General features: G+C 44.5%; 1 protein-coding gene across 3 annotated transcripts in view; it reads right to left on the reverse strand.

The window, feature by feature from the left end:
• supv3l1 (SUV3-like helicase) overlaps positions 1-13,776 on the reverse strand; it is a 40,006-nt gene extending 26,230 nt beyond the window's left edge. The window contains exons 1-6 of one of the 3 annotated variants that reach the window (XM_072558017.1): positions 13,524-13,776; positions 11,675-11,752; positions 10,560-10,667; positions 5,870-5,984; positions 2,357-2,525; positions 192-303 (exon numbers count right to left, since the gene is read on the reverse strand). In XM_072558017.1, the coding sequence (XP_072414118.1) occupies positions 192-303; positions 2,357-2,525; positions 5,870-5,984; positions 10,560-10,667; positions 11,675-11,752; positions 13,524-13,713 (772 nt within the window). In that variant the 5' untranslated portion in view covers positions 13,714-13,776. Of the gene's footprint in view, positions 1-191; positions 304-682; positions 2,332-2,356; positions 2,526-5,869; positions 5,985-10,559; positions 10,668-11,674; positions 11,753-13,523 lie in introns of those variants that run through there. The other 2 variants (XM_072558018.1, XM_072558019.1) reach the window with 2 other exon arrangements.
• Between the last annotated feature and the right edge of the window lie 3,110 nt (positions 13,777-16,886).

Genomic DNA, 16,886 nt, shown 5'->3' on the forward strand with positions numbered 1-16,886 from the left:
TTATCCAGTTCTAAAACAGATTTTCTGGTTACGATCACATTGGTATTAGCACAATCTTGTTGTGTGCAAAGAGGCTGCTATACAAAATTTCAAAAGAGCTTCATTGGGTAGAATAAGATTTGGAACATTAATGTTGCAAAAGACATTATACAAATGCAAATAATAGAGAGCAGGAAGAGGTGTGCACATACATGGTGTAGTTACACTGCACATTTCAATTGTACAAGCAACATGAGCTGATTGCCTCCCATCTGGATCCACAAAACTTCGCTCTTCCCCAGTCACCAAATCACATGGCACACCCTACAAATAACCAAAGCATAATAATCAAACATCTTGTAAAGTTATGCTGCATATCTAAAAACTGGGCCCTCTACTCTTCCATAATCAGAATCAGAATCATAAAATCCCCACAGTGTGGAAGCAGGCCACTTGGCTAATTAAGTCCACACTGGAGCATCCTACCCAGCCTCACCCTACTATTCTAACCCTTTAAACCTGCATTTCCCATAACTAATCCTCCTAGCCTATATATCCCTGGACACTGTCAGCAATTTAGCATGGCCAATCCACTAACCTGCACATCTTTGGACTTTGGCACATCCCTGACGATATCCAGTGTACTGAACTGACATACACAAAAAGGGCAAAGTTTTCAATACTATATTGGAACTTGACTTACTCATTTTCAAACATCTCATTTCTTCAGTCTTTGCCACTTTTCGATTCTCTGCCTAAAACTGTAAAGAAAATGGCTTGTACTTTGAAGACTGTACAACATCCAAATGGTCACTGATAACTGGTTATGTGACAGTGAGAGGGATAGGCTGGTCCACTACCAAGATTTCACAACTGAGCTTGATGCTGACCTCAAGCAATGTCCACAACAAGGATGCACAGCAGGAATATAAGCTGCTCACTTCCTGAGTAAAGGACACAGTGGACTGTGAATTACCAGATGTTGTGGTAGTTCAACACCAGCAACCTCAGCAAACAGCATCAGATCATCTACGTGGTTAATCCCATATGGGATTATGTTCATTCATTCTAACAGATACTGGAAATTCTAGTTTTAGAAAAAAAAAAGGAAAATGTAACCATTTTAGACCACTCCTGCAAGTGCTCTCCTCCACGTACTGAATAATAACTCCTTTCAGTTTATTGAGGCACTGGATGAGGTGGACTTAAATTACTTAAACAAGACAGTGGGCACAGAGTTAGAGAAAGCACTCAGAAAATACACCAGCCTTGAACAAGGTTAGGAATGAAGAACGCCCAAATAAACATCAGGGAAACAAGAGCAGAGAAATCTGATCGGCATGCAGTCTCCATTTTAAATTCAGAGTTATATTTGTATGCAATACTTTTATATGGTTATTGGTTAAGTAGTAAAATTTCACATAACTTGGGAAGCCAGATGTGCTGGATGGATGATCCATCCTGGCATTTTCTGAAGTTTCCCAGCATCACAGATGTCAATCTTCAGCTAATTTGATTCAATCCATGTGGGAGCAAGAAAGAGCTGACAGCACAGATTTTTCCAAAGGTATGGGCTGTGACAATATTCAAGCAACAATATGGAGGTCTGTGCTCTACAACTGGCCACAACCCTACCCAAACTGTTCTTGTACAGTTACAACACAGCACCTAACAATGATGTGGAAGATTGCCCAGATATGTTCTGTGCACAAAAAGCAGAACAAATCCAACTTGACCAATTACCACCCCAGTTTTCTCTCACATGAGGTGACACTGACAGTTCTACTAAGTGTCATCTGTACAGGAGAACAGAAGGGACAAGTATGATTGCCCTTAACCTCAAGGCAACATATGACAGACTGTGGCATCAACGAGCCCTAGTAATGGGTCAAGGGGAATTGGGGAAATCTTACTAGTTGGAGCTGCTTAGCCACGCATCTGCTCAGAAGCTCAATGTATGCCAATCAGCTTGTTGCTACATCAGCTCTGTGCATAGACCTTGGAGCAGAAAAAATAATTACAGCAAAAGTAGGTCATCCCTAGCACAAAGGAAGGTGGTTGTGGCTATGAGAGGTCAATCATCTCACCTCTAGGAAATTACATCGAATGGCATTATAATCACTGAATCCCCTGTTATCTTGAAAGCGAACAACAGCAACCGTACAAATACAGTGGCAACAAGAGCAGGCCAGAAAGTTTGAAATTCTGTGGTGAGTAACTCACCTCCTGACTCCTCAAAACCTTCTTAACTGAAATTTGAAGGTACCTACATTGACTATAGAATGTTTAATCGATCCTCAATCCAATCAATTTAGAATCATAGAATCTTAGCTGTACAGCAAACAGTTTCAATGTAGAATTCTTCAAACATACTGACAGCATCATTGCTCTTTTGATAGATCTCATGTGCAAGCAGTTTCAAAGGACCACAATAGACTCCAGACTTGGCTGCCAAGAAGCTTTGAATGGCATGATGCGTTTTTCCGCTGTTTGTTGGCCCAGCATGAAAGATGATCTTTCTCTGAATTGCTCTAGCCTCAGGGTACCTTGGAGTAAATATACTTGAGTATTAGTAACATTGAGGTGAGAGATGTGCATATTTCCCACGACCAAGAATCAGAGTACCATTCAACAAAATACCAACAAGCACATATTGAAACCTTATCACTACAAACATGTCACAATAAATAACAGTGCTAGTTATTGCAAGCAATAGATATTAATATCATAATCACAGTTATCATTGTGGTAAAATAATTTCACTGCATGAGTAATTCAGAGGCCCACTGGCTAATGTTTGAGGGACAAGGATTCAAACCTCAGCAAAGCAGCTGGCAGAATTTCAATACAAATCAATAAAAGCTGAAAGCTAATTTCAGTCATGGTGACGATGAAACCATCATGAAACCATGATTGTTGTAAAACCTAGCTGATCCACGGATAACTTTTAGGGAATGAAATCTGCCTCCCTTATCTGGTCTGGCCTACACATAGCATCAGACCCACAGCAATGTGGTTGGCTCTTAACAGACCTCTGAAATGACCTAGCAAGTCACTCACTTAAGTATGAACAAAAATGCTGACCTTGCCAGTGATGCCCATATCCCATGAAAGAATAAAGACGTTTTAAAAAAAAAGTCAACATTCTAAATACAACACCACATAACATTCTTTAAAAAATGTTAATTTGTTCTATCTGTTCCAACATTTAAAATATTTTAAAAGTTCCAGGATCTGGATCAGCTTCTTCACTAAAAGGTAAATAGCACCTCCCTTGGCCAACTCTCCTTGTACTAGGAGAAAGTGAGGACTGCAGATGCTGGAGATCAGAGTCACAGTGTGGTGCTGGAAAAGCACATCCTGTCAGGCAGCATCCAAGGAGCAGGAGAGTCAACGTTTTGAGCATAAGCTCGTGTTCCTGATGAAGAGCTTATCTCGAAATGTCAACTGCGCTTTTCCAGCATCACACTTTGTGACTCTACTTGTGGACCAGGCCTCATTGAAATCCATCCCAGATATACTGCTTAGAGACAGAAACAGGAACAAAAACCACCACTTACTCTCATGGGCAGAGCTAACCGGAGAAATCCAGTCAGTCACCAAGTTTCACTGACCTTCCCCAATTCTGAATTCATGGATAAAAACAAAATAATGCAAATACTGGAAATCTGAAATAAACGCAGAAACTCTGCTGGTCTCGCTGCTTCTGTGGACACAAAACATTTAACATTGAGTTTGGTGTAACTCTTCTTCAGAGCATAGAGTCACAGAGATGTACAGCATGGATACAGACCCTTTGGTCCAACTCGTCCATGCCGACCAGATATCCCAACCCAATCTAGTCCCACCTGCCTGCACCTGGTCCGTATCCCTCCAAACCCTTCCTAGTCGTAAACCCATCTAGATGCCTTTTAAATGTTGCAATTGTACTAGCCTCCACCACTTCCTCTGGCAGCTTATTCCATATATGTACCATCCACTGCATAAAACAATTGCCCCTTAGGTCTCTATTATATCTTTCCCCTCTCACCCCAAACCTCTGCCATCTAGTTCTGAACTCCCCCACCCCAGGGAAAAGACTTTGTCTATTTATCCTATCCATGCCCCTTATGATTTTTATAAACCTCTATAAAGGACATTCCTCAGCCTCTGATGTTGCAGGGAAAACAGCCCCAGCCTATTCAACCTCTCTCTATAGCTCAAATCCTCCAATCCTGCCAACATCCTCGTAAATCTTTTCTGAACCCTTTCAAGCTTCACAACATTTTTCCAATAGGAAGGAGATCAGAACTGCGCACAATATTCCAAAACTGGCCTAACCCAAGTCATGTACAGCCGTAATATGATCTCCCAACTCCTACACTCAAATGTTCTGTCTAATAAAGGAAAGCATACCAAATGCCTTCTTCACTATCCTGTCTATTGCAACTCCACTTTCAAGGAACTATGAACCTGCACTCCAAGGTCTCTTTGTTCAGCAACACTACCTAGGAGCTTATCATTAAGTGCATCAGTCCTGCTAAGATTCAACTTCTTTCTCTCCACATATGCTGAATTTCGTCAGTCTTCCCTACTTGTTGCTAAATTCACGAAGTCAGTTAACAGCAGAAAGAAGTTGAACATAGAAAATTATATTTAGACACATTCGGGCCTCAGGCACAAACTGTTCCTCATACTGAGCTGGATCAGGTTAAGAGGGGTGGAGGTGGTTTTTGCCAGGACAGTGTATAGCTGGTGTGATTTTCATTCTGAACAATGACAGTAAAATGGGCCACCAAAACTATCAGCATTATAGGAAGCCATTCAGCCCAAGTTCATATCAGCTTCAGGTGTACAGTAGGTGTCCAGTCAGTCACATACTTCCCTCATTTCTGCTTGCCTGGAAAATCAATTTTCCTGAAGCTTCCACCAACTTTCTTTTGAAATGAATTCACAATTCAGTCGTCCTGGCTATTACTGCTGAAAGTTACAGTTTTTGAATTCTTTCATGGGATGTGACTGGCACTAGGAAGGAAGTAATTGTCTAATTGCCCTTAGGAGTCAATGAGGTTATGACATACTTCCTTCCCTAAAGGAAGGAAGGACATTTGATGACAATTGATGAGTTTCACAGTCATCATTACTGAGTTTGGCTTTTGTTCTTTCAAAAGCTGCTAAGATGTCATGGTCCCTGTAGATTACTTGCCGAGAGTGTAGTTCTGTAAAAGCACAGCAGGTCGTGCAGCATCCGAGGAGCAGAAGAGTCGATGTTTCGGACAAAAGCCCTTCATCAGGAACATTTGGACTTTTGCCTGAAATATCGATTCTCCTGCTCCTCTGATGCTGCCTGACTTGCTGCGCTTTTCCAGCGCCACACTCTTGACTCTAATCTCCTTTGCAGTCCTCACTTTCGTCCCTGTGGATTACTTGCCTCGTGGTGCTAACTCTACATGACCTTAGCTCTAACCACACCATTGTCTTCCTGTTGAACTGAGTTGGTTGATCTCATTGAGCCAGCATTGAGTTATTGTGGTTGGCTCTGGCAATTAAATCCTTCAAAAACACAATCTCCAAAAAATTATGTTCGGGAGCAGGGCATGATGCCAGAGTTGAGAGATCAGAATTGAATAATATTCCCTTTGATAGGTCTCTGTGACAGATGGCCTCTTTGTTACAATGCATGGTGTCTTTAATACTGTGCATCTTATAACCAATATTCTTTCGGCGCAATTACGTTGCCTATTTGGTGGTACAAAACTGCTTGCTATACATTCTCACACATGGTAGGGAAGTGTATTGTTGCTGACCTTACTGATTGAAAGTGTAAACTCTAACAACATGTTAAACAAGGTTATGTGGAAGGAAATTATTGAAAAAATGATAAGGATTGAATTTGAGTGGATAATCTTACCAGTTAGCCGGTAACCTCAGATCACTGATCTTGCGCAGATCCTCCATACAATCCAACATTGGGAACACTTGTTTGGCATGTCTCAGGAAATAAGGAAAGAGATCATCAACATGACCTGTGAACAACATTGCACCAACTTAAGACACATTTCTGGAAAAGAAACATCACTTTTCCTCAAATGAGGCTAAACAGCAGGACATGAAGCCTGCCCCAGATATTTAAACTTTCACTACAGAAGAAACATTTTGTTCTATTTTAAAAATATGAGTGTTGTGCTGCTGGGTTCCAATCCCAGGTTATCCACTCCACCAACATGTCTGCACTTGTTGCTGTGGTGGGAGTGAACTGTGTATTATAGCCAGTATACAGGCCTCGAGTTCAATTCTCACTTCCAAAGGAAAATTGGGGATGAATGGATGGAGGAAAGGAGTCATGGCGACAACAATAGCACCAGTTTGGGTGAAACAGAGCATAATGTGCTGGAAATTCTTGACTGGATACATCTGTTCAGAGAAACAGAGTTAAGGTTTCAAGTTGAATATGACTTCTCCTCAAAGCCATACGTGAGTCAAGTTCAACTCATTGCCCATGGAGAGAGAAAGACTGGGATGTTGCCAGATCCTCTAAGTCTTTCCAGCATTCTTTTACTTCCAAATTTCCAGAGTCCACAGTATTTAGCAGTGTTTAACTGAGTAAACATAATACCAGTTGGAGCCATAGAAACACAGCACGAAAAAAAGACCCTTCAATCCAACCAGATCATGCTAACCATAATCCCAAACTAAGCTAGTTCCACCTATATGTGCGTGGCCCATATCCAAGTATTTCTTCATCTAATTATCTAAAACTCTTAAATATTCTAACTGCCCACACACATCCACTTCCTCTGCAAGATCATTCCACTCACAAACCTCACTGAAAAAACTGCCCCTCAGGTCTTTTTAAAAAGCTCTCTCCTACTTTAAAAATATGCTCCTCGTCTCGAAATTCCCCACCCTAAGGAAAATACACCTGTCATTCAGTTTATCTACTCAAGGCCCTACTTTTAATTGTACAAATCTTATTCTTATCTGTTTGACCAAAATGTAATACCTCACAATCATCCAGATTAAACTCCATCTGCCACTCTTCCGCCCATTGAACCAACTGATCAAGATCTCTTCATACTTTTTGATAATCTTCTTTACTATCCACCAAACTACCAATTATGGTGTCATCCGCAAACTTACTAACCACGTCATCTATATTCTCACCTAAATCATTTATATAAAATAACAAACAAAAGTGAACCCAGCACTGATCCCTGTGGAACACCGCCAGTCACAGGCCTTCAGTCCAAAAAACAACCCTCCACAATCACTTTGTCTGTTGCGGTTAAGCCAATTTTGTATCCAACTGGCAAGCTCATACTGAATTCCATATGGTCTAACTTTACTAATTAGTTTACCAAGTGGAACTTTGTCAAAAGGTGTTACTAAAGTCCAAATAAACAATGTCTACTGCTCTGCCCTCAATCTTCTTGGTTATTTCATCAAAAAACTCAATCAAGTCTGAGAGAGGGAATTTCTCTCACACAAAACCATGCTAACTCTCCCTAATCATTCCTTGCCTCTCCAAATGCATATAAACACTATCTTTCAGTGTCACCTCCAACAACTGAAGTCAGGCTGACAGGTCTATAGTTCCTAGGCTTCTCCTTACATCCCTTCTTAAACAAAAACACAACATTAGCCAATTTCCAGTCATCCGGCACCTCACCCATGGTTTAGATTATGCATATATTTTTGCAAGGGGCCCACAATTTCTTCCCCAACCTCCCACAATATCCTGGGATACATTGGATCTGATTCCGGAGATTTGTCCACCGTTATATTTTCCAAGTCCACCTCCAGCACTTCCTCTTCTGTAATGCAAACTGTTTTCAAAATATCAATATTTATTTTCCTGGGTTCTTGAGCCTCCATTTCTTTCTCCACAGTAAAAACTGACAAAATATTCATTTAATATTTTCCCATCTCCCGAGGTTCAACACAAAGATGAGCTCTGTGATCTTTAAGGGGCCCTACTCTCTCTCGAGTTGTTCTCTTGCTCTTAATATGCTTGTAGAATCTCTTTGGATTATGGTCTTCTTTGCCACGGCTATCACGTATCTTCTCTTTACCTTCCTGATCTCCCTATTAAGAATGCTCCTACAGTCTTTGTACTGTTCAAGGCATTCATTTGAGTCCAGTTGTCAAAATCTCTTTTCACTCTTGACTAGAACCTCAATAGCTGTACTCTTCCAATGCTCTCCAAGTCTACGAGCCTTACCTCTCACTCTAATTGGAACATGACTCTGAACTCTTGTTATCATACTTTTGAAAGCCTCATATTTTCATATTGACAACAAAAATTTTATTGAACATATTTACAAATTCTCCACTATCCAAACCTTTAACACATCCCAGTCAGTGTTTGGGAAATTAAAATTACAATCTTATTATTCTACACATATCTGAGATATCTCTACATATTTATTCTTAAACTTCTGACTATTGAAGGGTCCATAGTACAATCCAATCAAGTTCATCGTTCCTTTTTTATTTCTAATTTCAACCCATATATCTTCATTGGACCATTTTTTGAAAATATCTTCTCTAGTTACAGCAGTAACGTTTTCCTTAATCAAAAACGCCACTCCCCCTCCTCTTTTGCCTCTATTTCTACCCTTCTATCCTTGCATTGTAACATAATCCACATGGATTCATAATTGGTTTGACAACAGCAGGAGAGGGTAGTAGTGGAAAAATGTTTTCAGGGTGGAGATTCATGACTAGTGGTGTTCCATAGGAATCCGCAATGGGATCTCTGCTGTTTGTGGTATATATAAATGACTTGGATCAAAATGGAGATGGGTGAGTTAGCAAGTTGCAGACAAAACAAAAATTGGAGGAGTGGTGGAAAGTGTAGAAGATCATCAAAAGGATACAGTGGGATATAAATTAGTTGTACATATCAGCAGAGAAATAGCAAATGGGAGTTTTACCTGTGCAAGTGTGAGGTGCTACACTTTGGGAGATTGCTTTTAAGGAAAAGCATACAGTTAATGGCAGAACTCTGAACAGCAATGATGCATAGAAGGATCTTGGGTTCAAGTCCATCACTCCCTGAAAGTGGCCGCACTTAGGATGGTAAAGAAGGCAGATGGTACGCTTGTCTTTATTGGTTGGGGAATTGAGTACAGAGTCAGAATGTAACGGAGCAGATTTATAAAACTTTATTAAGGCCTCACCTCGGGTATTATGTCCAATTCTGGTCGCTGTATTAGATGAAAGGATGTGGAAGATTTGGAGAGGATGCAGAAGAGGTATACCACAATACTGCCTGGATTAGAGGATATGAGCTACGAGGAGAGGCTAGAAAAACTCAAGTTGTTTTCTCTTGAGCGATAGAGGCTGAGGGGAGACTTGATAAAATTTTTATTAATGACTTAGATGAGGGAGTCGAAGGGTGGGTCAGTAAATTTGCAGATGATACAAAGATAGGTGGAGTTGTGGACAGTGAGGAGGGCTGTTGTCGGCTGCAGAGGGACTTAGATATGATGCAGAGCTGGGCTGAGGAGTGGCAGATGGAGTTCAACCCTGCCAAGTGTGAGGTTGTCCATTTTGGAAGAACAAATAAGAATGCGGAATACAGGGTTAATGGTAGGGTTCTTGGTCAGGTGGAGGAACAGAGGGATCTTGGGGTCTATGTACATAGATCTTTGAAGGTTGCCACTCAGGTGGATAGAGTTTGTAAGAAGGCCTATGGAGTATTATCGTTCATTAGCAGAGGGATTGAATTCAAGAGTCGTGAAGTGATGTTGCAGCTGTACAGGACTTTGGTTAGGCCACATTTGGAGTACTGTGTGCAGTTCTGGTCGCCTCACTTTAGGAAAGATGTGGAAGCTTTGGAGAGGGTGCAGAGAAGATTTACCAGGATGTTGCCTGGAATGGAGAGTAGGTCGTACGAGGATAGGTTGAGAGTTCTCGGCCTTTTCTCGTTGGAACGGCGAAGGATGAGGGGTGACTTGATAGAGGTTTATAAGATGATCAGAGGAATAGATAGAGTAGACAGTCAGAAACTTTTTCCCCGGGTACAACAGAGTGTTACAAGGGGACATAAATTTAAGGTGAAGGGTGGAAGGTATAGGGGAGATGTCAGGGGTGGGTTCTTTACCCAGAGAGTGGTGGGGGCATGGAATGCGCTGCCCGTGGGAGTGGTAGAGTCAGATTCATTGGCGACCTTTAAGCGGCATTTGGATAGGTACATGGATGGATGCTTAATCTAGGATAGAAATTCGGCACAACATCGTGGGCCGAAGGGCCTGTTCTGTGCTGTATTGTTCTATGTTCTATTAAGTTTGTAAATTATGAATGGATAGATTGGGTTCATGGTCAAAATCTTGGTAGGAGTCTGGAACACACTGCCATGGGTGGTTGTGGAGGCTGATATGATAAGAGCATTCAAGGGACTTTTAGATAAGCACATGAATACGCAAGGAATGGAGGAAGTGAACCAAGGGCAGGCACAAAATCATGGGCTGTACAATTCAATGTTATAACGACTGTATACAGTCACTTCTTTCAGTACCATGTGTACTATCTCTTGTTCTGGGGCAATGAAACTTATCCATGCAGTGTATCGAGAACAGGGTTAGTACAGTTCTTACCTGCACCACAGCAGATATCATTCAGGATGATGTGTAAATCCACACTCAGAGATTCAGCTTCCATCACATACTTTCGAAAACTAATGAAAGCCTGGTGGAAAAGCCGAGCTGTGCAGAATACAAATGTTTAGAGAAAAGTTGAGAAAAATCTGCCATCAATAGAAAAGACTAATGACGTGAGAGTTTCCTTCTCCAACACACTCATTCCCATCTCCTCAGCTGTAGTTACACTGTTTCCAGATTTCAGCCTCACTATCCTGCACAGGCCACAAGGGAAAAGCAGACCTACATATCTGTCAAGAAATGCACAGGTCAGGCAGCATGAGAAGCAGGAAAATCCATATTTCGGACAGGAGCCCTTCATAAGGAATGAGGCTGGATGCATCGGGGTGGAGAGATAAACGGGAGGGAGTGAGGCTGGGGAGAAGGTAGCTGAGAGTGCAACAGGTGAATGGAGGAAGGGGTAAAGGTGATAGGTCAGAGTGTAGGGTGGAGCGGATAGGTGGGAAGGAAGATTGACAGGTGGGACAGGTCATGAGGATGGTACTGAGCTGGCAGGTTGGGACTGGGGTAAGGTGGTGGTGGTGGTGGTGGTGGTGGTGGTGGTGGTGGTGTGGGGAGGTTGGCGGAAAATGAGGAAACTGGCGAAGTCCACATTAATGCCCTGGGGTTGAAGGGATATGGTATACTTGCCTCTATTTGTTGGGGAATCGAGTACAGAGTCAGTCATGAAGACATTTATTTTCTTACTCCCTCATACCACAATAAATTACTCTAAATAGAAAACAGAGCTAGAAGTTCATCATTTGCGATTAGGACAATGGATCTTATGTGAGCAGACCATAATCCTATCAGCCCACAGAGGTGATAGACAGAAACACAGAATGGACCTTTTCAATACGAACATAGAGAGAACGAACAGCAGACACAGTGAATAGACTACGGACACAATGACAACTGACCAGCAACTTGTGAGCACAGAATGAAGCAACTGACCAGCACACCTGACCAGTTCCCCGTGAACACAGATATAGAAATAACTGACCACAGCCACCCATGTTCGAGTCTGAATGATGCAGTTACTGTCAGAAAGGGTCCACACAGATTTTACTTACCATCAAGGCCACTCTCACTGCCCAGTCTCTGCATTTCCTTCCGTTTGTAGAATTTATTCAACACTTTGAGTGCCTCACCTACCAAAAATGCAAATCAAATGCTGACAAACAAGGAACAAATCTGTGCTTTATTCCAGAACTTTTTCTGTTCCTCTGCCATCCCAAACACCTTGTACTGCCTACCCTCCACAGACCTCTTGCCCCCCCCACCTCCTCTCCTGCGCCCTTCTCCCTTCACCCCCCCCGTCCCTTGTTCCCTCTCCACCTCCTTTGTTTCCTTCACCTCACACCTCCCTCGCCACTTTCTCCCCAGCAGTTGACTGCCCTCCTCAAGCAGGTGACTCAGAACTGCAGTAGCAGTTGCCTTTTGTCTCTGAAGAACTCAACGGGCTCTCTCTGAGTGGTCATGATAAAGCCAGGGGAGGGACCATGGTGTCCAGCAGTCATTGCAGCACCACCTGGTTTGAGACCAGCACTCAGGCCCTGTAAGACAACATTTGGAGGAATTCTGTCCAGTGTCTTAAGCGAGTGGTCATCTTGGTTTCCACCTTTTGCCAATTTGCTGGCCAGGATTTCTCAGCAAGACAAAGATAGACTCCCAGGCACAGGTGGTACTCCACGTGAAGCACTGGAGCTCATCGTGCATGGGTTCTGGCACTGATTGACCAGAAATCCCCAACATTTACCCCAGTTGATCCTTGCAGGAAACGCTGTGGAGTAGACCTCCTGGGACTCCTTCCTATCGGAGAGATGTGTGATACTTGAAAGGGTTTAGAAAAGATATACAAGGATGTTGCCAGGGTTGGAGGATTTCAGCTATAGGAAGAGGTTGAACAAGCTGGGGCTGTTTTCCCTGGAGCGTCAGAGGCTATGGGGTGACCTTCTAGAGGTTTACAAAATTATGAGGGTCATGGATAGGGTAAATAGTCAAAGTCTTTTCCCTGGGGTCGGGGAGTCCAGAACTAGAAGGCATAGGTTTAGGTTGAGAGGGGAAAGATATAAAAGAGATCTAAGGGGCAACGTTTTCACACAGAGGGTGGTGCAGGTATAGAATGAGTTGCCAAAGGAAGTGGTGGAGGCTGGTACAATTGCAACATTTAAGATGCATTTGGATGGGTATATGAATAGGATGGGTTGAGGGATATGGGCCGGGTGCTGGCAGGTGGGATTGGGTTGGGATATCTCGTCGGCATGGACGAGTTGGACCGAAGGGTCTGTTTCCATGCTGTACATCTCTATGACTCAAAGCATTCTCTGCAAGTCATCAGGGTCCACGAACATGAGGAGCATGCACGTATGCAGACAGGACCACCTCCAGCCCCTGTCCATGCAGTGCCAAACCTGACAGTTGCTTCCACACAGAGGACCAGACAAGGGGCAACCCTCACACACTCCTCTCCCAAAGGACAGGGACCTGCTAACATTCACCAGGTGCTCTGTGATGACATATGGAATTTAGACCCAGGCAAAGTGCACCCCAAACCCAAAAGCTCTCAGAATGCCGAGCTGTGAGCCACGCTGTCAATTGCCTTCGCCTGACCGAGGGAGAGAAAGGCCCCCCACCCCCCATGGGCCAGCCGTTTCAGTCCTGGAACAGGGGCTCCCTGTTATGAGTGTGGCGGCCCGGGACGGTGTAGGACTGGTCTGGGCGGACCATCTGGTCCAGTATTGAACACAGGGGACTCCAAAGTGCTCTGTCCAAGATCTTGCGGTCCGTGCTGAGGGGGGGGGGGGGGGGGACACCAGACTCCCATTCTTTAACTAAGGCGGGGCGCACCGACTCTTTCAGTCTCCTCCAGACCCGGCCGCAACAGTTCCTGGCCCACAGCTCCCTCAGCCCCGTTCTCACTCTTGTCCAGTGCCCGGCTCAGTTCAGCTCCGACATTCCCCTCGGGCCCCGGGCTCACTCTGGGCGATAGCGGCACAAACAGGGAGGTGTCAGGACTTTTCGAGCCGCTCCCGCGGACCATGCGACGACCGGCAGCTCGGAGCGGGCCTGGGAGCAGGCCCAGGAGCCTGAGGCTGCGGTTCAGCCACATGGGGAACGGGCCGGAACAAGGAACCGGCCCTGGTGCGGAGACAGAGCGGCTCCGAGAAAACAGGCACTGCGCGGGCAGCTAGATCGTACAGGACCCCAAGACCCAGGGTCACCATGGAGACAACCAGACCCTTCAAATCATCAAAATATATACATCAAACCATCAAAGCAAACCCTAATAAATACAAACATCCTGAATATAGCCCCATAAATGTACAATTTCCAGAAATAAACTCCAATAAACAAGCAGCCCCCCCCAAAATAAATAGGGTTTTGTTTTTGGGATGTTACCTCAAGTAAAACCCCAACAAATATACAAACCACCTGTCGGAGAAATCTCACTACAGAAACTACCCCACCACACACAAAATAAACCCCAATAAATACATGCAACCAAAACCCCAATAAGTAGACAGGGTCGATAGTAGGCTATTCAGTACAATCAGGACTGATCAAACACTTCAATGACCTTGATCCACCTGACCCCATAGTATCATTGCCAATTGTAGATTTCTGATGGTTAGTCTATCAATCTCTCCTTTGAACATAATCAAAAGAAGCTTCTACCGCAAAGGGCTAAAAGTTCACTAACTTCTGAGTAAAATAACTGCACCTCAAGTCAGTTCTAATTGACATCTCTTTATTTTTAAATTGGGCCCCCAACCAGAGGTAACATCGTACCTGCATCCATCCTGTCAATCTGTTAACGTTTGCCCAATGTCTCTTCATAGGAAGTTCCACCATTTCAGAAACAAGGAGAAAGTGAGTACTACAGATACTGGAGATTGGAGTCAAGAATGTGGTGCTGAAAAAGCACAGCAGGTCAGGCAGCATCCAAGGAGCAGGAAAATCATTGTTTCAGGCAGGAGCCCTTCATTAGGATGAAGCTAGGAGCCTCTGGGGTGAAGAGATAAATGGGAGGGGGTGGGGCTGGGGAGAAGGTAGCTAAGAGTGCAGTAGGTAGATAGAGGCAAGGATGAAGGTGATAGGTTGGAGAGGAGGGTAAAGCGGATAGGTGGGAAGGAAGATTGGCAGGTAGGACAGGTCATGAGGTTGGAACTGGGATAAGTGGGGGGAAAATGAGGAAACTAGTGAAGTCCACATTGATGCCCTGGGGTTGAAGCATTCCAAGGCAGAAGATGATACGTTCTTCCTCCAGGCGTTGGGCGGTGAGGGAGTGGCGGTGGAGGAGGCCCAGGACCTGCATGTCCTCGGCAGAGTAGGAGGGGGAGTTGAAATGTTCAGTCATCGAGTGGTGGGGTTGATTGGTGCAGGTGTCCCGGACATGTTCTCTAAAGCACTCTGCAAGAAGGCATCCAGTCTCCCCCCTGTAAAGGAGACTGCATCGGGAGCAACAAATACAATAAATGACATTTGCAGGTGAAACTTTGATGGATGTGGAAGGCTCCTTTGGGGCTCAAAGTTTGGTAGAAGATTTGTAGCTCTGGTGCTCGTTGTTGTGGTTCTGTTTGCCGAGCTGGGAATTTGTCTTGCAAACGTTTCGTCCCCTGTCTAGGTGACATCATCAGTGCTTGGGAGCCTCCTGTGAAGCGCTTCTGTGCTGTTTCCTCCAGCATTTATAGTGGCCTGTCTCTGCCGCTTCCGGTTGTCAGTTCGAGCTGTCCACTGTAGTGGCCGGTATATTGGGTCCAGGTCGATGTGTTTGTTGATAGAGTCTGTGGATGAGTGCCATGCCTCTAGGAATTCCCTGGCTGCTCTCTGTTTGGCTTGCTCTATAATGGTAGTGTTGTCCCAGTCAAATTCATGTTGCTTGTCATCTGTGTGTATGGCTACTAAGGATAGCTGGTCGTGTCATTTCATGGCTAGTTGGTGTTCGTGTATACAGATCGTTAACTGTCTTCCTGTTTGTCCGATGTAGTATTTTCTGCAGTCCTTGCATGGGAATTTGTACACTACATTAGTTTTGCTCATGTTGGGTATCGGGTCCTTTGTGAGTTGTTGTCTGAACGTGGCTGTTGGTTTGTGTGCTGTTATGATTCCTAGTGGGACAACGGAAAGAGGACATGCCGCAACCCAAAGGACTAGCCACACTACCATACATCAGAAGCATTTCTGAACTGACAGCCAGACTACTGCGATCACTAGGACCCATAACAGCACACAAACCAACAGCCACGCTCAGACAACTGAGCAAAACGTTTGCAAGACAAATTCCTTTGGGGCCTTGGATGAAGGTTGGGGGGTGGGGGGGGGGGGGGGGGGGCAGGGGGAAGGTGTAGACCCAGGTTTTGCAATTCCTGCAATGGCAGGGGAAGGTGCCAGGAGGGGAGGATGGGTTGTTCGGGGGTGCGGCCTGGACCTAACCAGGTAGTCATGGAGGAAATGGTCTTTGCAGAAAGCAGATTGGGGTGGGGAGGGAAATATATCCCTGGTGGTAAGATCCATTTGTAGGTGGCAGAAATGTCAGCGGATGGTGCGGTCTATTTGGAGGTTGGTGGGGTGGAAGGTGAAGACCAGGGGTTTCGGTCCTTGTTGAGGTTGGAGTGGTGAGGTTTGACATGCGTGGTGCAGGACGTGGATGAGATGCATTGGAGGGCATCTTCAACCACGTGAGAGGGGAAATTACATCTTTAAAGAATGAGGCCATCTGGTGTGTTCTGTGGTGGAACTAGTCCTCCTGGGAGCAGATACGGCAGAGATGTAGGAATTGGGAATACGGGATAGCAATTTTGCAGGAGGTAGGGTGGGTTTGTAAAAAATGTCTGAGTCGGTCATCATTGATGGAGGTGGAGCAGTCCAGGAAGGTGAGGGAGGTGTCAAGAGTTGGTCCAGGTGAATTTAAGGTCAGGGTGGAGTGTGTTGGTGAAGCTGATGAACTGCTCAACCTCCTCAGGGGACCATGAGGTGGCACTAATGCAGTCATAAATGTAGCGGAGGAAGAGTTGGAGAGTGGTGCCAGTGTAACTACAGAAGATGGACTGTTCTGCATAGCCAACAAAGAGACAGGCATAGCTGGGGCTCATAGCTACCCCCTCCATCTGGAGGAAATGGGAGGATTCGAAGGAGAAATTGTTAAGGATGAGGAGAAACAAGCATGGGGAACCTTTGCTGTACTCGCTCTATAATAGCAATAATACCCTTCTTGAGTTAAGGAGATCAAAACTATATACAATACTCCAGGTATGGTCGAACCAAGTTCCTATATAATTGAAG

Source organism: Chiloscyllium punctatum, chromosome 38, assembly GCF_047496795.1.
Source record: "Chiloscyllium punctatum isolate Juve2018m chromosome 38, sChiPun1.3, whole genome shotgun sequence".
Taxonomy (NCBI): domain Eukaryota; kingdom Metazoa; phylum Chordata; class Chondrichthyes; order Orectolobiformes; family Hemiscylliidae; genus Chiloscyllium; species Chiloscyllium punctatum.